Source organism: Xiphophorus maculatus, chromosome 16, assembly GCF_002775205.1.
Source record: "Xiphophorus maculatus strain JP 163 A chromosome 16, X_maculatus-5.0-male, whole genome shotgun sequence".
In the NCBI taxonomy this organism is placed as follows: Eukaryota; Metazoa; Chordata; class Actinopteri; order Cyprinodontiformes; family Poeciliidae; genus Xiphophorus; species Xiphophorus maculatus.
In genome coordinates, this window is record NC_036458.1 from 23,523,582 (window position 1) to 23,548,666 (window position 25,085).

General features: G+C 40.3%; 4 protein-coding genes across 5 annotated transcripts; all 4 read left to right on the top strand.

Moving 5' to 3' along the window:
- Positions 1-230: 230 nt before the first annotated feature.
- Positions 231-8,647, top strand: nags (N-acetylglutamate synthase). The gene is given in 9 exon segments (XM_005814019.3): positions 231-319; positions 322-752; positions 1,766-2,025; positions 3,170-3,383; positions 3,468-3,648; positions 5,287-5,326; positions 5,496-5,627; positions 7,024-7,206; positions 7,775-8,647. Coding segments are annotated over 9 exon segments (1,692 nt in total). The 5' UTR covers positions 231-258; the 3' UTR covers positions 7,965-8,647.
- A 1,040-nt stretch (positions 8,648-9,687) lies between these two features.
- Positions 9,688-11,357, top strand: LOC102220046 (cytochrome c oxidase assembly factor 3 homolog, mitochondrial-like). The gene is made up of 2 exons (XM_005814018.2): positions 9,688-9,886; positions 11,039-11,357. Exons 1-2 carry the CDS (start codon positions 9,718-9,720, stop codon positions 11,143-11,145), a joined length of 276 nt encoding a protein of 91 aa, XP_005814075.1. The 5' UTR covers positions 9,688-9,717; the 3' UTR covers positions 11,146-11,357.
- A 2,567-nt stretch (positions 11,358-13,924) lies between these two features.
- On the top strand, positions 13,925-15,693 carry LOC111611701 (C-type lectin galactose-binding isoform-like). Of its 2 annotated transcripts, XM_023349454.1 has the most exons (4): positions 14,363-14,449; positions 14,994-15,053; positions 15,136-15,360; positions 15,445-15,693. In XM_023349454.1, the coding sequence occupies exons 2-4, from the start codon at positions 15,024-15,026 to the stop codon at positions 15,637-15,639; spliced, it is 450 nt and encodes a 149-aa protein (XP_023205222.1). In that variant the 5' UTR covers positions 14,363-14,449; positions 14,994-15,023; the 3' UTR covers positions 15,640-15,693. The 2 variants fall into 2 exon arrangements, with proteins under 2 accessions (XP_023205221.1, XP_023205222.1); XM_023349453.1 differs by lacking the exon at positions 14,994-15,053 and having other exon boundaries at positions 13,925-14,449; positions 15,104-15,360.
- Positions 15,694-21,067: 5,374 nt separating this feature from the next.
- On the top strand, positions 21,068-24,603 carry LOC111611717 (dromaiocalcin-1-like). The gene is made up of 3 exons (XM_023349567.1): positions 21,068-21,279; positions 22,027-22,277; positions 24,246-24,603. Exons 1-3 carry the CDS (start codon positions 21,162-21,164, stop codon positions 24,438-24,440), a joined length of 564 nt encoding a protein of 187 aa, XP_023205335.1. The 5' UTR covers positions 21,068-21,161; the 3' UTR covers positions 24,441-24,603.
- The last annotated feature ends 482 nt before the right edge of the window (positions 24,604-25,085 follow it).

A 25,085-nucleotide genomic window follows, 5' to 3' on the forward strand; every position in this document is an offset into this window, starting at 1 on the left:
AAATCAGTCGGCCAATAAATGCATCTTATTATACATGTATATAATGTAAACAGCACTGCCAGAGATGCAATCAGTTTATAGCAGGTGTGTGAATGATCTAATGATCGGGCTGCTGATTGCAGCCAGTCCACATTATTACCAGAACTAGAGGGCCCCAAAACTATATTTCGCTTAGGGCCCCATGGAGGCTTGGGCCGGCCCTGCGGATCTCCTTATAATGGCCCCTCAACCCCACGACTCGTGCTGGTCAGTTGAAATATGAGAAATGCCGACACAGCAGCAGGCTGCGTGCTGAATGGACCAGCTGTCAGTGTCCACACAGCACACCCTGCTGCACAGCAAAGGCCTCCGGGTCGGTCCCAGCTCTCCACATGTCCAAAATCAACAGCGGTTCCACTGGCTGTCGGGCCGTGGTGATGGCTGGGAAGTACCTGTCCGGTCCGGGCCGATGTTCTGCGGTGCTCGCCGGGACCTCAGGCCGGCAGCGGGGGCAGATGTGTGCCGATCAGCGCCGTACGGGGAGCTCCACCGCAGCCCGCATGGGAGGGCGAACCGCGGCCGCGGGTCAGCAGGAAAGTCCCGGGTATTTCTCCGCCGCTGACCGACATGCGCTGGCGAACCGGAACTTAATTTACCGGGACGTGAAGGCTTTCCTCAGCGAGGTCGGTGGGGATCCTCGCGAGGCTCGGTACTGGCTGGCCCAGTTCCAGAGAGCGAACTTATCTCAGTCGCCTGCTTTTGCTGTGCTGGAGGTAAACTTTTCTTTATTTGTTCACAATGAAATAACCGAGAGTTTGATGTTTTCGAGTTTTTTAATTAATTTAAAAGTCTTCAAAACTGAACTTAGTTTCAGGCAGTTTATGCCACGAGGCCCGGTCTGACACGCCCGGGCCTCCGGGCTGTCAAACGTATTATTATTTTTGGACCATATCAAAATAAGCAAAATAGTTTTCACACATCTGTTCCTTATCATGATTTTTTTTTTAAATATTGCACTATTTATTTTAAATTTGTTATCTACAGTGTAACAGAGCTTTCTAAAGAACCTATCATGTTTTTTTCTATACACAGAGTAGTTTTATAGATGTTTCTCACAGCAACAGTGTATATAAAGAAATAAAAATTTCTTTCTCAGCTCATGGCTCAGTTTCTGACACAACCACTAGTTTGTGTTTGGGGAAAAAGTTTCTGGCATTTAGCTGTGTTTGCTTCCACAGGTTTTAATGTCAAATCTGCTTCACCACGCTTACATTGTAATTACAGATGTCAGTTACAGATAGTCAGAGGACACCAATTTTATGTTAAAATGTCCTGCCATGCAGCAGCACCAGCTCATGTGATCAACTGGCCAGTACCATAACTGAACCCTGGCCCGACAAAAGGGAGTGAACCGTCCCTTCTGACCCAAACGTCAGACCGGACCTGCAGGAAATGTTCCTGCTGATAGTTAGAAACAAATTAAGTTCCACAAAAGATGAAATACAATTTCAAAGTAAAATTTGTTTTTTAGTACTTTAAAAAATGTTTATATATTATCTCTAGACATGTCTTCATATGTAGAAAAAAATCACCCAAAATGTCAGGACTGTGTGTGGCGATAGAACACACTTCCTGAAACACACAACTTAAAGTTGACTGTTTTTAAATCACTTATCTACATACAAAAAAATACAAATAAAAGCACCTGATTTTATTTCTTTTGCAGTGACCAAAGTACAAAGTGCTTCCTACTTTTGAACTCTCAACATTTCTGTGTCTCTTCGAGGTGGACGACTTGGTATTCCAAAGCAGGGAGACGGTACAGAGCCTGGCCTTTGGCCTGTCGTTCCTGCAGCGGATGGACATGAAGCCTGTGGTGGTGATGGGCTGCTCCTATAACCAGGAATCAGGGTCTTGGTGCACCAGAGGGCTGGTGGAGCGGTGCCAGCAGCTCACTGAAGCTCTACAGCTACACTCAGCAACTGTCCTACCATTCTTCTCTGCAGAGTCCTTCCTGCAGCTGCATGAGGCACCACAAGGCAGCAGGTTAGGACAAAACTTATCTTATAGCCACTAAGGAGGAGTCTCTGAAGGTTATAGGACCTGGTGACTTCTACAATAGACAACACGGATGATGATGCATGATGTAACAATGATAATGCAGTCATTTTCCCTTCGAAATGTCCCACTCCCTCTTATTAAAACACTAACTATTGCTTTGTAGCTTAAGAAAAATATATTGTTCACATGGGATTGGCTACAGAAAGGTTTCCATCCACATGAACACAAACACGCCTCAGAGTAGCTTTAAACATGCCAAACCCATAGGGGGCAGTGCAGCATAACTAAAACTTCGTCGACCAATCAGATTGCTTCAAAATAACCATGACTTCCTGTTAAGATTTAAACATGGCTCCAGGAGGTTCATTTGTGTGGACAAATACGTAAGTTGAGCCACTTTTAAATACCGTATCAGAATATAGTTATTAAAACACAGCATGGTGTTGCCTGGGAATCACGTGTTGGTGGATTATTTGTCGTAGACAGTAATCTGTGGGGTCCTAAATCTCGGTTTTCCCACCTGCACACACAGACACAGTTTTTTTCAAATCTGAGTTTCTATACGTAATCGTTTTTAGTGACATTAAACATAGTTTTTGTGTGGATGAAAGGCCAAAGTTCATAAAATTGTATTAGTTTTCCCAAATACACGACTACTTGTGGACTAGGCCTGAATCGAACTGTTCTGTTCATTAAGATGAAGAGTTAGCGAATGACAGCAAATATTTCTGCACCTGGTCTGCAGAGTGGATCTTCAGGGCTTACTGTCCCTTGACTTGTGCAGGTCAAGGGTCAGGAAAGGGGAAACTTAGCATCACTGCAGACCCCACACAAACTGTTTAGTCTTTTATTTAGGGGTATCAGAATGTAATGTGCCTGAATATTAGTCTGTGCTACCCTCAGATTTTTATTAGTACGTTAACTTTCACTTCTCGTCCATCACATAACATCCCAGTAAAACACATCAAAGTTAATAAGTGGAAGGGAAGAAAATGTAACGACATTCAAGTGGTGTGAAATACTTTTACTGTGATTCCAAAATGTTATGACAAACTTCCACGTTTCCTGGCGTCGATGCTTTCCTTCTCTTTCTGTTACGTTAGTAGAGTTCTATCCTTTTTCTCTGCAGTGCTCCACACTCCATTTCTGTGGACATCAGCCTCCTCCAGTGGAGTCTGGACTGTGGGACCATCCCGCTGGTCTGCCCAGTTGGGAGGGACGGACGAGGATGCTCGTTGGTGCTGGACCCAACGGAGGTCACAGCAGCCATTTCCCGAGCCCTGCAGCCCCTCAAAGTCATGTTTCTGAACAACTCAGGAGGCCTGCGGGGCGAAAAACACAAGGCACAAAACCAGCCCTCCTGCATGCACGTCGAATGTGAATACACACTGCTTACTCACGTATACCTCTCTCCGTTTGAGTGACAGGTACTGGACACGGTGTCACTGCCCACTGACCTGCCTGGTCTGTCTGCAGCGGAGTGGCTGAGCCAAGTGGAGCGCCGCAGGCTGACCACCATCGCCAGACTGCTAAATCAGCTGCCAACAGAGTCCTCAGCTGTGATCACCTCTGCAGACACTCTGCTGACTGAGCTCTTCAGCCACCGGGGTGAGGCCTCAGAGCACAAGGCAAAGGCCAAACATGTCCCACTTTCTCACAGCATTCCGATCTTTTCAAAAAATTTTATCAAAATGGGAGGCGTGTCTGATTGTTTTGAAAAGCGGCAGCAGTCTGAACGGTCATGTCGCATTTTATGGAGCCCCCTAGTGGACATGGAGGATTTTTTCGTTTCCATTCCCTCGCAATAGGTTTTGGGTTCTCTCGCAATAATGTGCTGCAGTGTTGTAGTACTCAAGACCGGTCTTGGTCTCAAGACCATTTTTTTGATGGTCTCGTCTCGGTCTTAGGCGCTGAGGACTCGGGATTTTATTTAAAGACCAGTCAAGACTGCAACTGTGGAAATATCACTAAACTTACAGCGTACTGTCCAGTTTATTTGTTAACATGTTTGTTTTCACTGGATGCAAAACGCACCAATTATAATCCAAGCAATAATGTGATTTACCAATTACGCGTTTCTGTTAATGTCCCTTCTACCCGCCTTTGTTCTGCTTATTTTGTTAGATAAGCAGAACAAAGAGTTTGTTCTACTTTGAATATTGGTTAAATTTCTTTCAGCTCTAAGTATTTAATATTGTTGGAAATATTAGTTTAATTATGCTAGTTTTAATGCTAGCTTTAACTCTACCGCATGTTTAAATATTAGACGGACCATGATTGTTTTGAGCAGGCCTCAGTTTAGGTTAGATTTAGACTCATGAATCAATACATAACTTAACCAGTAGAACATTTTTCTTAGATATAATAATCACGATTTGATTAAAATTAGTCTCATCAGTAGTTTTTTTTATATTAGATTACATTCTTAAGAGTGTATAAATCATATATTCATTTGAAAATGTTTTAGTTCATTATAACCAAAGGAGTTTGAAAGTAATCAGAAAATATTGAGTGTAACATATGTTTTGGTATTGAAAACTGCTCATGTCTGTTTTATCAGAGTTTGAGGATATTATATGATACATGTGCTAATTTTTATAGTCAAAATCTGCTGTTTTCCTGGAAGAAGTCAGGAGAGCTCTGTGCGGTTCAGGAACCAGTTTGAAGGGATGAAAAACACAGATAGCTGATAAACTTTGGTCTCGCTTTCTTGAGTAATATGATTCTGTATGAAATGAGCACATCTATTGTTCGTATGCTGGGAAAGTGCACAGGGAGGACAGCTTAGACAGCAATGAATTAATTCCTTGGTCTTGGTAACAGCTGCATGGTCTCTGGTGTACAAACAGCAACACGTCATTACGGGCTGTTTGAGTCCACCTCTAAACGGTACGTTAGAACGCATCAGACTATAGAAACACGCCTTGATATAAAAGTAATTGAGCTAAAACAGCTGGTCAGATCACTGGGGGGGAACTGTCTTAACTGCCACACGCAGTGGTCTCCGAAGGCGCGTCTTTGTATTTTTGTAAGGTAATTAATTTCTTCTTTGTGGCTTTGGTTTCTAATAATTATGATAGCTGTTGATGTGATTTTATGCATTTGATTGTTTTTCCGAGCTCTGTGTGCAGCACACAGGACAGTCTGAGTTGAGCGGCTGCTAGCTTGATTGCATCCGTTTTTGACCTGCAGAATATCTTCTTAATTAATTTAGTAATTTGTCTTCTGTCCTGCGTTTCATGTCAGGTTCTGGGACCCTTTTCAAAAATGGCGACCCCATACACAGGTCAGTAAATATTACACAAGCCCACGAAACCTGATCCGTGCATCATAAAACAAAAATAACCTCTGTGACAAGGACACGCCTTCTGAAAGCATGGAAATCCCAACACACTGCTTCAGACTTGCACACAAACACACATACACACGGCGTCTCTGTTGCTCTGTTCGTGCAGGTACACCTCTCTGGATGAGATCGACGTGGAGCGTCTGCTGACTCTCATCAACAAGTCGTTCGATAAAACTCTGAGGCGGGATTATGTGGAGGCTTTGAAGGGACGGATGCACTGTGTCTACCTCTCTGAAGGGTGCGTTCAAGTAGTGCAGGGGAAAACATCTGACAAGGTCAAGCTGTTAATGTGCATTTCATTTCTCCAGTATTTGTACTGTTTGAACTTTTTCATGTTTCGTGTTACAACCACGGACCTTAATGTGGGATTCAATGTGACATAGTCTGGAAATGACTCATGGTTTTCAACCATTCTCACTAATTAAAATCCAAAAAGTGTTACATGGATTTGTCTTGAGGTCCCTTCAGCCAACACTTTGTAGAGAATCTGAGTGAAGTTGATCCCTCCTCCCCCCACCAGACAAAATTGGTGTCAATCAACAAGATTAAAGGTCATTTTTATTTCGTAAAAGTTGGGGGGGCTGGTTGACCTTTTGACCTTTAAATTTTCATTAATATCTTCAAACATATACCAGCACAAACAAAAAGAATTGCTGCACAAATGTAGCACTAATGTTTGACACCAATTTTGTCTGGTTTGAAGAAGGTATGGGGACAACTTCACTCAGGTTTTTTCTTTGCAAACTGGCTCAGATTGAGCAGAAAGTCTCTGATCACTAGTTTTTATTGGAACAGCTTCTCAATCATCAGTCAGACAGTCGTCTTGCCCCACCTGCAGCAGTTAATCGTCATCATGCCCACAGATCAACGTATATAATGTCCCTAGGCAGCAATTTGTATTACAGCCAGCAGAGAAAGCATTCACCAAAAATAGATACAGTAAATATAATAGAAACTATCACAGCAAAGTAAAGACACAGTAATGGACATGAAGCCTTCCAACTTGTTGTGTTCCCTAGTATTCATGGTCTCTGTGTGTTTCCATCTACTGGTTTGGAGCAAATCAACCAGGCGGTGTAAGGAGTAATTTTGCCACATGTTGACGTTTCTTAAGGCTGTCATAAACAGGAAGTAGAGGTTGCTAACTAGCACTGACCGGACATTTCCAGAGATGCCGAGAGTCCTCCCATCCAAGTTTGAACTTTTCCCATTTCCATGCCTCTGCTAAGGCACAGACCCACCACTAGATGGAAGCATTCACTGCGTCAGCACTTAATTCAGAAAACGTGTTTCCTTCTCCCCTTTTACTCTTTTTCATTAACTCTTTTTCAGAGGTACCAAACCCATCTGAAGCGAGAGTAAAATCTTTTCATATGAGATTGAGAAAATTCTTCTGAATGTTGCCATTTCTGTCAACCTTTTCTAATTTGATAAAAATACACATAAAAAATCTTTGATGGAAACACAGCTAAGTAAATCAAATGCACTGAAAGGCCATTTTCCTTCCATCTCACAACACTCCACTTAATTTGTGTTGTCTGCTAAAGTCTCATCATCGGTTGCTGTTTGTGTCTGATCAGTACCAACGTGTGTGAGAAAGCATCACATGTTTTTACATTAATGTCCTCCCCCAGCTACAGTGCAGCGGCCATCATCACGATGGAGCCCGTCAACGGTGGGACCCCCTACCTGGACAAGTTTGTGGTGAGCAGCAGTAAGCAGGGGCAGGGCACCAGCCACATCCTGTGGGAGTGCATCCGACAGGATCTGGGCAAGCTGTTCTGGAGGTCAAAGGCCACCAACAGGATCAACCCGTGGTTAGTCCCACACAAAAATATTAACGTGGTATCTAGTTGATGTTCTCTTATTAAATACAGTCTGGAACTGCGTTTGAAATTTGTTCAGACTTCAGTGGGAATTTTGATCAATTACTTCAAGCAGTAATGTCTAATCTGAAGCTCCAGTCCTCATAAAGGACCCCAGTAGCTTGTAGGAGGTTGCTTTTGGATTCATAAGTGTTCCTTAAAGAAAGAGGAATGTTGGTCATTTGGTGGTTTGCAGCATTCAGGTATTCGTTTAAAAATGCTATGAAGGAAAGGCATCACACGTAGAGTCAAATGGTAAGGATTGATCCCAAGCACAGTGTGTCAGTAAAGAGTCCTAAGTTTCAGTAAAGTTAGAAACATCTCCAAAGCCTCCATTATGTTGTGAAAAGATGATAAAGTCTAACAAAAGCCAACAGCTGCGGTTCTACAAGCTGTTTGGTTGTTGGATGTTGTGTTTAGTTCTGACACGTTGTCGGGTTCTGACCTGAAAATAATCAGCTGGGCTAGGCAGGAAGCATCAGATCAGAGCCTCCCTTTGCTTTCATCCTCCTCTGTCCAGGTACTTTAAGCACTGTGACGGCAGCTTTGTAAACGGAGTGTGGACTGTCTTCTGGTTTGGCCTGACGGACATCAGAGACTCGTACGCGCTGCTGGAGCACGCCAAGAGCCTCTCCGACTCATTCCAAAGCTGCTGCCTCACCTCCACCCAGCAGCCTCCTGCCTCTCCTCCTGCTGCTGCTGCTTCCTGAACTCCTGCTTCTCATTCGATGGTTTTTCAGCTCTGGAGACCAACTACAAAATATATGACTAGATTCTGATTTTGGAAGTTTTCTCCTTTCTTGGACTTTTCTCAAAAAAACAAAAAAAAAAACCACTTGCTGCAAAATTCTTTAGCATTTTGGACATGCATTGACAAAGTATTTGGATCATATTAAGAAAAAATAAATAAATAAAATTATGACAAAAAAGTCATAATGTTACAGGAATAAAGTCAAAATAATAGGAAATTGAAGTTGTGGTAATATAATATTGAGGTCATAATATTTTGAAAATAATGTTAAGACTTTTTTCTCATATTATTTCAACTTTATTTTATTTTTGTACAACTTCATACACGTAACATTATGACTTAATTCTCATAATTTATGACTTTATTCTTGCAATTTTCTTTCTTTTTTTAATTATTTTCTTAATACTCCGTTATGGCTTACTGAGTAACTGTGAGGAATATTCTTATTTGGGTTTGTCCTAAAGTAAAGCTGGGGACAGATTTAAAATATGGATTCGCATGAAAGCACCAAAGGCTTCGATTTCTAAATGAAAAATATCACCCAGCTACTTTGCAATGCAGTCTCCAGAACTGAAAACAAAAGAAACATCTCACATATTAAAGCACTCATGTGTCATTAAAGGGTTTTTTTGCACATGGAAAGGTCTGATTATTTCTTGCAAGGAGTTCTTCTGTTCATCTGTCTGTGGTTCCTTCTGGATAGCAACACTTTTCACAGTTAAGATTTGATGTTTGTAACTGAAAGAAAAAATACAAAAAAGCACACAGCTGGAATCTGCCACATAGCTACCAACTTACAGAGCAGCATGTTTAATTAAAGAGAGAAATTGCACATCTTTTTGTACTCGGAATTCTGAAAATGAGTTCTAAGCTGCATTGAACACTACTACAGTAGTCCATGTTAGCGAACAGCTAAGTTAGCTTCGCTCTAACTCTCGGGTAAATACAGCGGCAAAGAAAACAAACATACAGTCCAACAGCTTCTCGTTGAAACTCTACTGTTTCCTGCTAACTTGCATACTGTATATTATAACTTCTCCTTAGGACAAGTCTCAGCTTACTCACTTCGAAACCAGCTAACTGCTGCTCCTCTGCTATCGCCTCTCCCGCTCAACCAACTTCCTCCCGTTCTCTATTTTCTCTTCACACCTGTGCTACCTTCACAGACCGTACTCCTGTAGGAAAATACAATTTTCCCTGGCAATTCCCCACAAAGTAAAGATAACTTATTTTAAACAATGCAAACATATTTTAATAACTTTATATGAACTTTGAAATGTTAATTGAAATAAAAAGATATAATAAATGAACGTATCCTTACTATTTATTATCTTATACATCTCTTATGTTTTTACCATCCGGGTTACATGTATATAATTTACAGTTTTTTTGTTACCAGCTGTGTGTGTAACGTATCACAAAAGTTTAAAAGTTGCTTTAAATAAAGCCAATGGCGGCTTTTAAACAGTGACACGTAACGTGACTGTATTTTTCACACTCTGTAAATGAAATCATTTGTAATAATTCGTCGATAAATGTGACGGTATCCCATGGAGACAAAGCAGGCTCGAGCCATTCCCGAGAGGGACAAACAACAAAGCTGTCCTGGACGGTTGCAGCCAGAAGATGGCGGTAGAGCAACCCAAACGATGCCAGTGAACTCTAACGTACAGGAAGAAGACGTGAACTTCCGGTCAGTGCAATAACAAACAATGGCGGAGGAAGGACCGGGTAGAGCAGCCAAAGCGACCGCGACAGCCGCAGAGATGCAGCTTCTCCGCCGCCGACAGCAGCTGGACTACTTCCAGAAGAACGCAGCGCGGATCCGGAGCAGGAACCTGCTGACCGGCCTGGGCATCGGAGCGATCGTGGTCGGCATCTGTATCCTTCACAGCTCACTTCCAGAGAGAGAGAGAGTTGACATGAAGAAATAAAAAAACTGTAAAATTATACCAAGGTCATGTGTGTAGGTAAAAAAGAAAAAAATCAGACAGCTGAGGTTGAAAAGCAGGAAATTCAGGAATATTCCTCAATTTACTTCGAACATTGTGAATAGTTGTACCCTAAAAATGTTTATTTTAGTTTTGATATGGTCGTGAAAAGTTGCACTGTACTTTATGTTGAAAACAGTGACAGGGAACTTCCTGCACTGCAACATAAAGACATTTGTCAAACAAGCTGTCTCACAAGGAATGAAGACTGAAGTCCTGACTTGTTGATCACAGGTACAACTAAACATCATCTATTTACATCATCTATTTTAAAGCTATTATTTACTCTTTTAAAACATGAATTTTACGCGATTTGACCAAGTTCACTAAAATATAAAAAAAGGATGTAGAAAATGCAGCAAATTCCGTCCTTCACGTTATGGCTGATAATGGCCCCTTATCAATTAATTGTTAATCAATCAACTTCAAATTAACTCATTAATCGATAACCTTAATCGCTACTATCAGATACGTTTCGTACTCCCATCCTGTTCACATCTGGACAATGAACAGACTGAATGTTCTGCCTGGTTTTGTTTCTGTTTTTTGTTGTTTTTTTCTGTATGAAAAAATCCTGGATCACAATTTGATAAATATTTTTGCAGAAATTTTGCAATAAACTCACAGTTACACATTAGTGCGGAAACAGTGCAGCGACCTGTTGAATTTTGCACGAATTTCCACAATTGGGGAATCGCTAAAAAGTGACTGATGCAATTGGGCAGAAAACAAGGTTAAAAACTGCTTTGATTTGATTGATAAAATAATATTTAATCACACAGCTGTTAGGTTTCATTTACGTGCCCCTCTGGGCCAAATTAGAAGCAACGGCGCGCCTGTATGGCCCTCGGGGTCTTCAGTTTAACACATGTGCCATAAACCTTAATGCATTTCATTTTTATGCGCAAAACAGTGTTGAACAATCACATGACATTTTAGTAAAAATTCTAAAATGTGGCCTGTGTTTGTATTCAGCCCTGTTTGCTGTTATATCGGAGATGATCACTGCTGATGAGATTTGCTTTAACTAGCCCTCCATCAGTCAGCTACACCATCTTGTCAGTCAAACAGGAGAGGATCGTGGAGGAGCTGGATGAAGAGGCCAGGATCCACATCATCAGGGGCCCGCGGACTGGGGCCAACTCCTGATCAGGGGCTCAGCTGGGCAAACATGCGGATCCATCACACATCCATTTCTCATTTTACACATTTTATTCCACTGATTGCATAAAGTCTGCTGATAAATGTTTAGTTTCTCCTATTTTGAACATTAATAAAAAAATCTTAACACAAGTGATACATGTGTACATTCTGACATAAGGATGTTATAATCAAATAAAGTCAGAATAGTTGGAAATCTGTGAAGGTTTTTTCTGTTTATATATATATCCTGAAAGGCGTCTTCAGATATTTAGTCAATAACCACAAGTATGGCATTGATATTCAGAAAATTATGCCACAAACAAACAGAACCCAGGAAAACAAAGCGAGGGACGCTTAAACAAACAAAACGGAATATGTGCAGAAAAGGTAAATGTGTTTTACTAGGAGGAGCTCAGCAAGAAAACAAAAGGTTCAAGCAAAACAAGCAATCTGGAGAAGTCGCACATAAAGTCATCCATCACTCCCAGTAAGCCGTGCCTCAGATCCCAGTAAGCAAATAGACAGGAAATCTGAGTCCATGGAACTGTCACCGAAGGAAATGAGTAATGAGAAACGAATCTTAGTGCTGTTTGGATTGGAACAAGTTGTAACAGATACAAGACAAGTTCATGTGACCTCAGAGAAAGTGTGTATACATAATATAAATACATTAAATATTAGATCTACGGTCTGTGTTAAATGTCATTTATGGGAGGCCCCTGATGGCTCAGTGGCCTGGTTTGCTTGTGTCTTGCGCATGTGACGTGCTTTTTGCGCATGCTTTGCTGAAGGCAAAGCAGAGGATTTGACCATATCCTCTGCTTTGGTTAATCTGCATATCGAGTAAGAGTTAGAGCAGTGCTGTGATTGGTTGGTTAAGTCCTTTTACCGAGTGTATTCACAGAAAACAAACATGACCTGAACGACTCAAAGCTCTCCAACTGCTGCTGCTGCCTGAGGTGAGTTCAGATATCGTCCAGTGAAGCTTTTACATAAATGGAGTCTTAAATAAAAGTCAGGCAGGTTTGTTGAGAAAAAACTAGAAGGTGAAAACAAAGACTGACTTTTATGACCGATTACTAATGTGCAGTTTGAACTTTTACTGGTGTCTGTACTATCTATGGATTACTTGCAGCGTATAGGATAAATTGTTTAGTTATTGTTAGATTATTGTATGATTGCCTTAACTAGCAACTTGTGCTTTTAAAGAATTGCAAAAACAGGTGCAGGTGGAGAAAAGATATGGTCAAGTCTGAGTAGGCAGGCAGGAGGTACTTAAAGGTCCCATAAGTAATCCTATGGGAAATTCCAAGTAAGCTCTCTGTAGATAGCCAATTGTTACCACCAAAGTCTTCTTTTAGTACCAGAAAACCAGAGAGGTCTTCTGGTTCTGGCCAAAACACCGAGTTCCTTTCAAGCTCTACTAAAAACTCAGCTGTTTAGAGTTGCTTTTGAACCAACCACTATAAATGAAGCATTGATGTGTAACCATGGTACTTGACAAAATGTAATGTTTCATCAGTTGACTGCAGGCACGGGGGGGGGGGCGTGAGCCCCTGCCCCTTTTATCCTTGATGCCCCTAGTGACCTTTTTGAGTTTTTTTTTATTATTTTTAATTTTTCATTATTATTATTTTTAATCTGTGTGCCCTTCAGCAATAATATTTAGCTAAATATAATAATTTAGTAAAAATAAACTAGTCTGGCTGCCCTCAGTCTAATAATGACTCTCAGAGCCTCCATGTTGTTCAGACTCCAGGTCAATGGTGAGGAGGATCTGTGTCCTCTAACTATCAAATTATGGGCAAGAATATTTTTTTATACGCTGGTTTGTGAATAAAAACGTAGGTCTGATGTTGACGTTAGAAAAACTGTTTCTATTTATATTTTCATAATCGTCCTTGCAATAGCGGGACAAAACCCGCCTTGCCCCTAAACACAGAAACGCTTCAGAGAAAACTTCTGACTTTAACTTTATCCTTCTTGCCAGGTTCACTACAGGCAGTTTAATCGGTTCCACCGACAGATAGAAAGAATATCTGTCTTTATCAGACATCCTGATATAAGACACGGTACCGACTGTCACCGCGAGTCGCGACGCACCTCAAAGCCCCAGTACCACCTGGTACCACCTGCTGACTGTTTGCTCTGCTTCTCCTTAACGTTTCTACCAGGCGGGTTAAAGCCGCTGCTGACGAGATCTGGGCTCCAGCAGCTGTAAATAGAACTTATTGCAGAACCTCAAGTGTTAAAGGAAGATTCAGCCCACAGCATTTAGAGTTCAGAAAATAAACATCAGAGAAAATATTGTAGCAATAATTAGAACCGCAGCAAAAATCCAAACATGCCACAATGAAATGAATCAAAATGTCTCCAAAGCATCGGGGGACTGACATAGGGGCCACCAGGGGATTCCAGGTAGATTCCAGGTAGATTCCAGGTAGATTCCAGAGATGAGCATCGCAGCGGCTGTTCATGCAGGGCCAGCCCGAGGTAATATGGGGCCTTAGACAGATTTTATTATTAGGGCTTAATTAGTAAAATGGCAGCAATTTTGCCTATTTCATAACTTTATAACCTTTGACCTTCTCTCCTCTGGTCTGTTTAACAGCTACAGTCTAAGATCAGCTCAGATCTCCAGGACTGTCAGCAGCAGAAACAGAAACTTTATACCTGATGGGGAAAATATAGACTAGATTTGCTTTGCATTGTCCCCACATGATGGCAATGATATAGTAAGATCCAATTAAATATTAGATTCTTGATTAATATGGGTTGTTATGTTGTTGTACAGTGTTTTAAGATCTTGTTCAATGTGCCCCTTTTTAATTTGAGCCCCCGCCCCTCCAAATCTCTCTGCACGGCCCTGGTTGACTGTGCGTTCTATGACTCTGTATTTTTGTGTTTTTATGATGCAAAGCACTTTGAACTGCCTTGTTGCTGAAATACTCAAATAAGCTTGATTGATTGATTGATAATCATAATGCTAATCTGATTCCAGGCGGAGACATTATGAGGACCATCTTGGTCGCTGTCCCATTGATGTCTGTCCTTTACTTTGCCTGTGGTCAGAATTTGGGCCTCAGAGAAGGAATCGTTACATTTTATGAAATACAGAAACCCTGGAGCGAAGCCCAGGCCTCCTGCAGGGAGAATCACACTGACCTGATCACTATCAGGACAGAAACAGTCATTCAGGCGCTGAATGGCACCAGGGGCTGGATTGGACTGCACAGAGACAACAACAAGAGCCACTGGAAGTGGTCCAGAAGAGACGAGACAGCAACATTCTTCAATTGGGATGAAAATGGTGAGCGAGACGAATTCTGTTCAGTAAATGTTGCAGTGACGTCTGCAATTAGCTAAACCGTTTTCATGTTGGGGTGGAGCTTTTTAATCCAGGTTCGCTTTAGAAAAACGTACAGAGTCGATTGTATTTATTGTGTTTCAGAAAGTGGGAATGAGTAAGTATGGAGGGAGGGAAAAGGGAACAATACAAGGAAGGAAGGAAAAAAGAAAGGAGGGACAAAAACGATGGTGAAGAAAACACATATAATTTTCCAAACTCTTATTTTCTTTGTCCATATACTCAGTGAGACGAGGGAGTTGAAATCAAATTATATGTCAAGCTCTGTTTGCCTACATAAAATATATCTGTTTATGTCCACGGAAATACATTTTTTATCAGTAAAAGTGTCTAACATAACATAACTTCTATTGCGATAAACTAAGAAATATATTTCCAGGTAGACCCTTTAAAAGGTTTACATACAAAGTATGTGTGAATATACTGTAGGTTTAATAGGTAGTGGCTTAATAGGTGAATAATAAGATAAGAGTGTTTTTTTTTGCAGTTCTAATCTCTAGCAGAATCTTGCTCAAGGATGAAGTATGATTCATTCTTCAAAGTAGAGGTACAATAAAAAAACATGCTTACTCTTACGTCTGTGTTTTTTTCTCATAGAACCGTCACAATATGAGCACTGTGTCTTTCAGCGGCCGTTAACTAAAAAGTGGTCAAGTGTTCCGTGTAACGCAACACGTGTCTTCATTTGCTATGATGACGTGCTGGTTCTGGTGAAGGAGAATAAGACATGGGACGAGGCGTTGGAGCACTGCAGGACTCTGGACAAAGTCAACAGCTACGACCTGGCAACCCTCATCACCCCCGACGACCACGACTTTGCACGAGAGACAACCCTACTGGCAACCACTGAGGAAGTGGGCTGCTGTTTACTCTGTGTTGCTTTTGTTAATTAACTCACCCTCTGTTTTTATGTTGACCTCTCTGCTACATGTCGGTAGGTGTGGACGGGCCTGCGTTACCTTGGCGATGAGTGGTTCTGGGTGGGCGGAGAACCGGTGCAGTACCAGGACATTCCAAGCTGCCCGGGTGTCTGGTGTGGCGTCCTGGAGAAGAACAGCAAGTCATTATTTGGAATCAGAGACTGCAATGAGAGAAGGAACTTCTTCTGTTACTTAAAATCTAAAATCCTGTAGAAAAACTTGTGAAAAGAGGCTCTTCATTCATTAACTTAAACTGGCTGGCTGGCTGGCTGGCTGGCTGGCTGGCTGGCTGGCTGGCTGGCTGGCTGGCTGGCTGGCTGGCTGGATGGATGGATGGATGGATGGATGGATGGATGGATGGATGGATGGATGGATGGATGGATGGATGGATGGATGGATGGATGGATGGATGGATGGATGGATGGATGGATGGCAAGAATAAGCCATGCTAGAAGCTTTCTATTCAAAGAACTCTAGTTGCTGTATCAACTAATGAATCATGTATTATTGATTCTGAATATGAAGTTTAGGGTTTTGTTGAAACATGATTATTGAGTTGAGTTGCTATGTTTACAGCTCTAAACCCATTCAAGGAATTAGGACATTATTGGAAAATCTTTTTTTTTTTTTTCAAAAAACTATGTCACGAAGTGAAACACATTATATAGATTAACTACACCAATGGATATCTGAAATCTGTTATTTATGTTAATTATTATGATTTTCTGCTTACACTTAAAGGGGCAGTTTAAGTGTAATTGACTCTTTTGAGCTTGGATGAAAACAGACTTCCCCTGCGACTCAGCCACTCAGTTCCTTCAGACTAGCGTCAGCAGCAAGTAGAAAACACCTGGTGGAACTGCACATCTGCTGAGCTCGTTATACAAGGTACTTGTCAGTGTAAGGCTGGTAAAAACATTGTTAAAGGGTTAATAGAGGAGCCGTGTTGTGATGACTACCTGAAGGCAGTTTCAAAAAGAGCAGGAGTTTTTAAAGAGATGCCCAATTTCAAGATGTTAAATTGCAAAGTCAAATGAATTTTTAAGTCATATTTGAAATGGATAGCAGTTTTGTACCTGAAGGCAACATAGTTACTTGATTGTGCTATGAAGTGGCAGTATGTTCCTGGAAAATACATAATACTGTGCTATCATTTTACTGCTTTTGTACTGTCATATGTGGCTTAAAATATGAAATATTTAAACTAATTAAGCAAGAACAGGTTCATTCTTGACTGAAAAGTTTCTATAAAACCTAACAAGTGTAATACACTTTAAAATTTTGGTTTGACTCAACATGGACACACTCTGGTAACATGTTGCAATAGATAATAAATTTCATATAAACCTATGTTTAATTTTTACCAAAAAAATCAAACGGAGTGCAAAATTGTACTGACTCATACACTGAGTTTCTTGTATTTTAATTTTATCACATGTTTTAATATATAAAATTGTTTAAAGCATTATGTTGTTAGTAGAATCCTCTGAATTATTTGTAAATAATAAATAAGCTGTGGTTGAAAACTTCAAAATGTTGTTTTTTCGGTTCGAGTGCCCCGTACTTCATATCTACCAGGTTTTTCTGATAACAACACTCTTCAGGGTGGAAGAATGAAGGTTTGCCATTTTTAGATTCAGTGAGATGAAAACTTCAAAAGAACCATAGCAGCTGTTAAAAAAGAAACTGTGTGCTATAGAGGCATGTCGTCTGTTCTAGACAGTTGCTGGTTGTGCCAATCTGTCGCCATTTTCTACTTTTACAGTTTTGGCGTTTTTGACTTTTTGGGGTGTGAAAAGTTGTTTGGCAGAAGATGTTAATTTGTACCTGAAAACATATTGTCACAAAGGAGAAAGGACAAATTGACCTGTGGATGCTTTTATGAAACACTGCTTAGGATCTAGCTTGTATAAAAGAAAACTAGAGAAAGATTAATGGGTGACAGTGTTTTTTCAGAACTCTTAGCTTCTGTCCTACTGATTAAACAGATTAATTATATTATCCATTATGACTTACAACTTGACACACAAAAGAAACTTTGTGCTTTTTATGTATACCTAACATTGTCGAACAGCCACAAACTCACAAGATTAGAGTTTTACTGAAAGTCAAACTTAAAGATGTAAAAGGAAGAAACGGCGCCTAAAGCAAACTTGTGGCTTTTGGCCACAGGGAGAAACTTGCGTGGACAAGATGAGAACATATCTGCTTAACAAATGCCATGTCTTGTACAGCTTAAAGGAATAAAAGAATTTGAATATTCTTTGCATTTCAAACACAGCATTCAAAACTGACAAAGAAAATTTGACCTTAGAGACATACAATGTTGATTTATAAAACAAACAAACAAAAAAAACAGAACACCAATTTTGCTTTTATGTGTCGATTTAAAAAAAGAACAAGAAAATACCAGTTGCAAAAATTAAAGTGAGATGACAGGGAACGTCACAAAAACTTTATTTTCAGGGTTGATAAAAACAGAACCTTGAAGGTTTATAAGAAATACTTTGTTGGCTAAAAGAAATCAGAGGCTGATCAAACATTTATTTGCTTTACAGCACATTTAATCTCTGAACACTGATGTGTGATAAGTGTTTTTCTATACACCAGTAACAGATGCCAAAGACGGGTTAAAGAGTCTTTTAAGTGACACGGTCAGAAGCAGCAAGGGAGACTGAGGACAGGCGTCTTTACTTTATTCTCTGGAACTTCGTAACTATTTCCTGTCTTTATCAGTCTACACGCCAACAACTTCAACAAATAAAATGACAAGTCACATATAAAGGATCAAAACATTTTGGACATTATAACTAGGACGAAACAAGCAAAGTGCTGTGTTTGTGTTGGTTTGCCATTTTTTAAAGTCTTTTCAGTTGGTGTTTAGGTTTTGTTACTAATGTCTTTGAATAACAATTACCTACTGATATTTTTCCAGATTTCCTGTGAACTTTAAAAAACATTATCTCAAAAAGTGGTACATAGTACCCCCTATGTACTCCCTATGTACATAGGAGGTACCCCTAGGGGGCTTGCCAAGCCCCCTACTACTGGGCTTGGCAAGTTTTCTAGGGGGGAAACCTTATGTGAAATATGAAGACAAAACAGAATGTGTTCAACTAAAAGTCCTACAGATATAGCATATAAGTAAATGTTTAAAAAGCATGTTTTGAAATGGGACAGGGTTGATTTGGAAGCTCTGTTTGCCTGACTTAATCCTGACTTAATTAAAACAGATTTAGTAAAGCAGGAAACGAAGGATCTTTTTGCCGCAAGGGAGCAGTGCATTTGAAAATTTCATTTCCCTATACAAATAATCTGAGAGGTTTACGGTCATACAAAGACATGCTACTTTTTTATCAGTCCAACCTGTTTACTTTGATGCCACATGCATCCCCGACTTAATAAAGTCAATTAAATAATTAGGATATCATATTCAGATGTCTTTTTGTAGCATGAAGCTGCCCTGATACCTGCATTCAACCAGCTTCTGCACATGCTGCTCGAGGACACTACATTTTGTATTTATTCTGGACATAAAAAACATTTCAATTAAAAATACATCTGTAAGTAATCTTGTTACAAACACTGTTGTATGTGAACAGCTTGAGAAGTTTGGCTGAAAGGTGTGAAACAGAAGTTGGAGGCAGCTGAGTGAGTGGTGTGGTAGCCGGGGTAATCTGCATTTGAATGTTTTGTGTCGTTCTGTGATTGGTCGGTGGAGACTTTCTACTGGGTATAAACACGGAGACTCAGCATCACCAGAAGAAGAGCTCCAAAAACCTCTACAGCCTGTGGTGAGTACAGAATTATTACTCAGGATTATGGATAAAGTGTCACATGGAGCAGGTGGAAAGACAGAATGTTTTAAAACTTTCGTAAATATATGATCACCAATGACATATTTTTTGACATTTACTAGTTGATATAATCCATATTGATTTCAGATTGGTTCTGATCCTGTGCGTGTAGAGGTTTTAGGGTCGCTTTAGCACACAGGAAAAAAAGTTTTCTTTTACAGTTGAAAGTCAAACTTCATGAGGGTTTTAAATCAAACAGTAAAGAGACAGAGAGAGAGCAGGCTCAACGGGTCAGGGAACAAACAAACACAAATCTACAGAAACAATGAAATACAGTGGCACAAAAAGGAGGACAAATGGTAAAATGGCAATTTTTGGCAACTATTTCCAGATTATTATTATTATTATTATTATTATTATTATTATTATTATTATTATTATTATTATTATTATTATTATTATTATTATTATTATTATTATTATTATTATTATATGCTTCCTGTTTGAGTTCATCTGGAATCACACAGAGATGTTTTGGGTGGAAATAAAATAAAACAAAATAAGAACCAAAAGGAATAGAAGTATGTTTCGTGATATTGTTATGTTATTTTCCTCTCTCCTCCTCCTGTCCTGCGGTGCCATCAGCTGTCGTACTGAGATGATGTTTCTTATAATATGAGCTGTGATGAAGATCACAAACATGATTTGTTTGTATTGTTGATTGATGTACCATTGATATTTGTTGGAAAATGTGAAAATTGTGGGGCGAGCAAACACATGTCATGTTTATATCTACACTAATTTCCCTGCATTTATATCTATTGTATGTTCTGTGGCGAAACATGTCACCATTTCTCTAACTGAATTTGTTCCTAAAGGTGCAACAGGCATGAAATTTTCACTAGATGGCAATAAGAACCTGTTCACACACAATGCACGAAATCAAAGCAGAAATGTCCCTAAGTGAAGTTACATTTCAAACTCACATGAGTAGAAACAAGCAGTTTTGTATTAATGTGAAAACTTGTGTGGTGTTTCTCATCCAGGTGCTCCTTTTTTTTGGAACATGTCAGTGTTTCTCTCCATCCTTTTAGAGCCTTTAGGTATTTTACAGAGGTTAATGTTTAAAGCTGCAATATGTAACTTTTATTAAAAGAAAAAAAAATTGTTTTTTTTACATATTTGTTGAAACTGTCACTATTGTCACGAGACAGCATAATATCAGGCAGATAATATGGGAAACAAAAAAATCTAACTCCTCTGTCTTCTCCCAGTGCTAACTAGAGACAACCAATCAGAGCAAGGAGGAGGTCCTAGCACTGTCAATCACCTGCCGTGTGGCGCTGCTCGTTGCCCCATCCCCACATTTCTGATACGCTGTAGTAGCTTCTTTCCGATGGCAGAGCCTGTCAGGAATGCTAAGGCTAGTTAGCATAGCCACCAATGACGGATGAATGGATGGTTTTCCTGAAACAGTAAGTTGTTATTTAGCAAATTTAGCAGCAAGTACACATGGTGGATTGACAGCGCTAAGCCCCTCCCCCTGGCTCAGATTGCTTCTTCAGACAGCAATAGCAGCTCAGGGAGGAGGTGAAGGAGGGATCGAGATTATCTGTCTCAGAGTAAACTGCCACAACATGGTGACAGTTTTAACAAATATGTAAAAAACATTTATTTTAAAAAAAAAGTTACATACTGCAGCTTTAATAACATGCATATCTGATCCCAGGTGTTTGGATGGCCTTCGGTGGAAACATGATTTGGTTCGTCTTCATCTTTGTCCCTTTGATGCTGACCGTTCATCCTGTCAGGAGCCAAAACACCAGACTCAACACTATGACGTTTAAACATTATTCTGATTGGGCTACTTGGCGACAGGCTCAGTCTGCCTGTCGAGAGAAACACAGCGACCTGACCACCATCAGAACTAAAACAGAAATGCAAGCTTATTCCGGCGGCTTTGGCTGGATCGGATTGTACCGTGATAACGATACCGGTCCGTGGAAATGGTCCAGTGGAGAGGAGATCGCAACCTTCTTCAACTGGGAACGTAATGGTGAGCAGAGCAACTAGGTGATATTTTATCATCAGTTTTTTTTGTTTTGTTTTGCTGTGTTATTCAGTTCAATACAATTCAATGAAAAAACCTCCTTTAATCCAAAGAGGAAAGTTAAATGTACTTGATATAAGGTCCAAGCTTCCTAAAAAAAAAGTTATTGTAGATGTAACACTGCAGTTCCTCCTGCAGAGGTCAGTGTTACTGCAGAAGTAGTGACCCATTTAGTCAGATCAGACATGAGACAGTTAAACAATTGGATGTTCCAACAGAACAATAATTCAAAACACACCTAATAATAAAACTGCTTTCAGAACAGAACAAGGAGACGGACGTTAGGCTTCTTACAGGACCGATTCAAAGCCCCAACCACTGGAGGCTCTGATTAAAAAAAAAACTATTTAAATCAAACTTGCTAATGGGCATCTAACTATAGATGTCTCTTAGTTAGATATTTAAGAGACATCTAACTATATATATTTGCACCACTACCAGTTTTACAGGTTTTCCCACGCTTACAGCATGTAGAAATCTGTCATGTTAATCATAAGTGCTTTTCTACTGTGAGTGACGGAATCTAAAACAATATAGTCCGTAAAAACACACTATGATTTTTTTTTTAAAGTAATTAATTTGCCTTTCATTGCACAGCCACCTCCCGTAAGCGCTGATGATGACATCAGATACTCTCTGATCTAAGTAACTGATTTAACAGAATCCTCATCCTCTGTGCTGCTTTGTTTGCAGAACCAAAAAGCGGCAAGCTCTGTGTCTTTCAGTACCTAACCAAATGGATGAGTGAAAGTTGTGACTTTCCACATACTTACTTGTGTTATGACGAGGACCTGGTTCTGGTGAAGGAGAATAAGACGTGGGAGGAGGCGTTGGAGCACTGCAGGACTCTGAAAGAAGGAAACAGATATGACCTGGCAACCCTGATCACCCCCGACGACCACAACTACGCACGAGAGAGAGCCCAATACGCTACCACTGAGGAGGTGGGCCGCTGTTTACTCTGCACTGATGCTGTTGACCGACTCATCCTCTTGCTTTGTGGTCTATCTTCCCCTGAATTAAACCAGTCTACTAAACTACTCTTCAAGCCGGAATCCTGAAAATGACCCAATGAGAGCATTTAGGCTACCTGTCCGCCATGCTCTCGTATTATTATTAAACTGTAAACATCTCGTAGTGTCCCCTGCTCCGCTCTTACGTTTGTTTTATCCCTTATGTACGTTTGAGATTATCAACCACTTAGCATAGTTAGCTTAGCTACAGACTGTTTGCCTCCATTTCACTTGCATTTAAAGAACAAAGGAATAAAATCTACCAACATAATTAAGTTGTACCTGTACCGTTTTACCACACCTAACAACAGATGAGTCAGTCAGCAGCAGCAGCTCTAACTCCCATATCAGAATAATTCCTCCTCGCTGTCCCAGTGAAAACGGTGAGCAACACTGTGTTCAGAGACAAGCTAGTTAGCATCATTCCAGGGAGTCTATGTGGATTTTTCATGTCTCACTGCTCGTTTTACAATTACATAACAAAACAATATATTTATCAGTGACAGAAAATCAAACAATATTTATAACATTATAATAAAAAACAGCCTCTTGTCAGTCCAGGAGGAGATTCATCTTTTCACAGATTGTCTGTCTCATAACAAACTGTCATGACAAGAAAGCAAGGCAGCTGCATGCTTTTAAAATTGTGCCGCTTCTTATGGGTCAAATAGGCTCAAGAAATTGTAACAGCAGGGGGGCCCAATTGAATTTTTCTGTCATGGGGCTCAATTTTCCTGGCGGCGCCCCTGGTCGCATATATTTGGAAGTTTGAACAACCACGCTTAAAAAACAAGAAAAAGAAAAAAATTAAATTTCACAAACAATTGACTTGACGCCGGCTCCGCGCCAATGCGGAAGTAGAGCAATCCTCCGACAACCACGCTGTTATTAAGCGTGGTTGTGTTAACCACGCTTAATAAGGAAGACTAACGGACCTCAATGCTACCCTAGACATTTTTTGAGTCATTTTTGCCTTATAAACCAACACTGAGGCGAAGACTGTGGGCAAGAAAATTCTGTAACTGGTCCTACGTCAGGTCTGTAAGGTTATTAGCGGGAAATAACGGAGGAATCAGATAAAGCCCAAGAGGACAAAAGAGGGACAAAAAAGTCTGATTGGCTTAAATAATACCGGCTTGTAAAAATCTGCCTTCAGGAAAATGCTAGAAATAAACAGTATTATGAAACGGTGTTTAAATGCCAATATGGCAGTTAGCGCAGTCTGTTTTCATGCATAGAGCTACCATTGGAATCTACACGCATAAAAACCAGCATAACTACCTTCACTTATTGTTCTGTAAATCATTAGATGTTTAGCATTGTTATTTTAATTTATCTGAGTTATGAGTCGTTAGCACGGAGCTATCAGTAAGTATCGTTATGACAAAAACTGGGATGTTTACTACCAGTTACCTTCATGGTGCTGACTAACGTGGTAGTTCCCGTCCATCAGTTTCATTCAACTGGGTGTGAGTTGGGCTGCAGTTCTTGCATTATTCCAGACTCCTTTTTGATTTTGGAAATGTAATAAATTGTATTCCGCCCTCTGTATGTTGTGGGTGACCGCTGTCGGGATTGCATATTACCCAATGACAACTTAACCGTGATTATCTATTATTTTCCTCAAAATCTCTCTGACTGCAGCGTGTTTTCTATGATAGATGCTGTAAATATTTTCGGAGTATTGTACTTGGAACGCTGATTGGTCAGTTGCTGACAAGTACCCTGGAATGATTGGGGGAGGATTGCTCTACGTCAGCATGGGGGCGGAGCCGGCGTAATGTCAATTGGACTTGAGTGACTTCAGGCTGCAGAGCGAACGTAGCCTTTTTTTGGCACATGAGGGCAGCATATTACCACTGTATTGTATTCATGTGGCTCTCTGCTACATGTCGGCAGGTGTGGACGGGTCTGCGTTACCTGGGCGATGAGTGGGTCTGGAGTGCTGGAGAACCGGTGCAGTACCCGGACACACCAGGCTGCCCAGTTAGCAGGTGTGGCGTCCTGGAGAAGAACAGCGACTCCCTGTTTGGGATCAGAGACTGCGGCCAGAGGAAGAACTTCTTCTGCTATAAGGAACCTGTTGGCAGCTGAAAGCCTCCAAGGTTCTTCACACAGAACTTCCTGCTATCTGTAACAACACAGAACATTTAGAAACGTTTAATACGCACACTGACATTATACACAGGTTAAGTAAAAGATGTATATACAATAAAGTAGAGCTACCACTAATTATTATTGTCCTATCAATTACTGAGACAATTAATCAATCAAATCAAGAAATGCCACATTCTGCAGATTTTTCATTTAAGCACTGAAGCTTATTTTATAAAATATTAATTATATATACAGTACAGACCAAAAGTTTGGACACACCTTCTAATTCAATGGGTTTTCTTTATTTTCATGACTATTTATAAGGCAAGAAATCCCACTTATTAACCTGACAGGGCAGGTTGACCTATGAAGTGAAAACCATTTCAGGTGACGACCTCTGGAAGCTCATCAAGAAAATGCAGAGTGTGTGCAAAGCAGTAATCACAGCAAAAGGTTGCTACTTTGAAGAAACTAGAATATAAGGGGTATTTTCAGTTGTTTTACACTTTTTTGTTTAGTGCATATTTCCACATGTATTATTCATAGTTTTGATGCCTTCAGTGTGAATCTACAATGTCAATAGTCATGAAAATAAAGGAAACTCATTGAATTAAAAGGTGTGTCCAAACTTTTGGTCTGTAC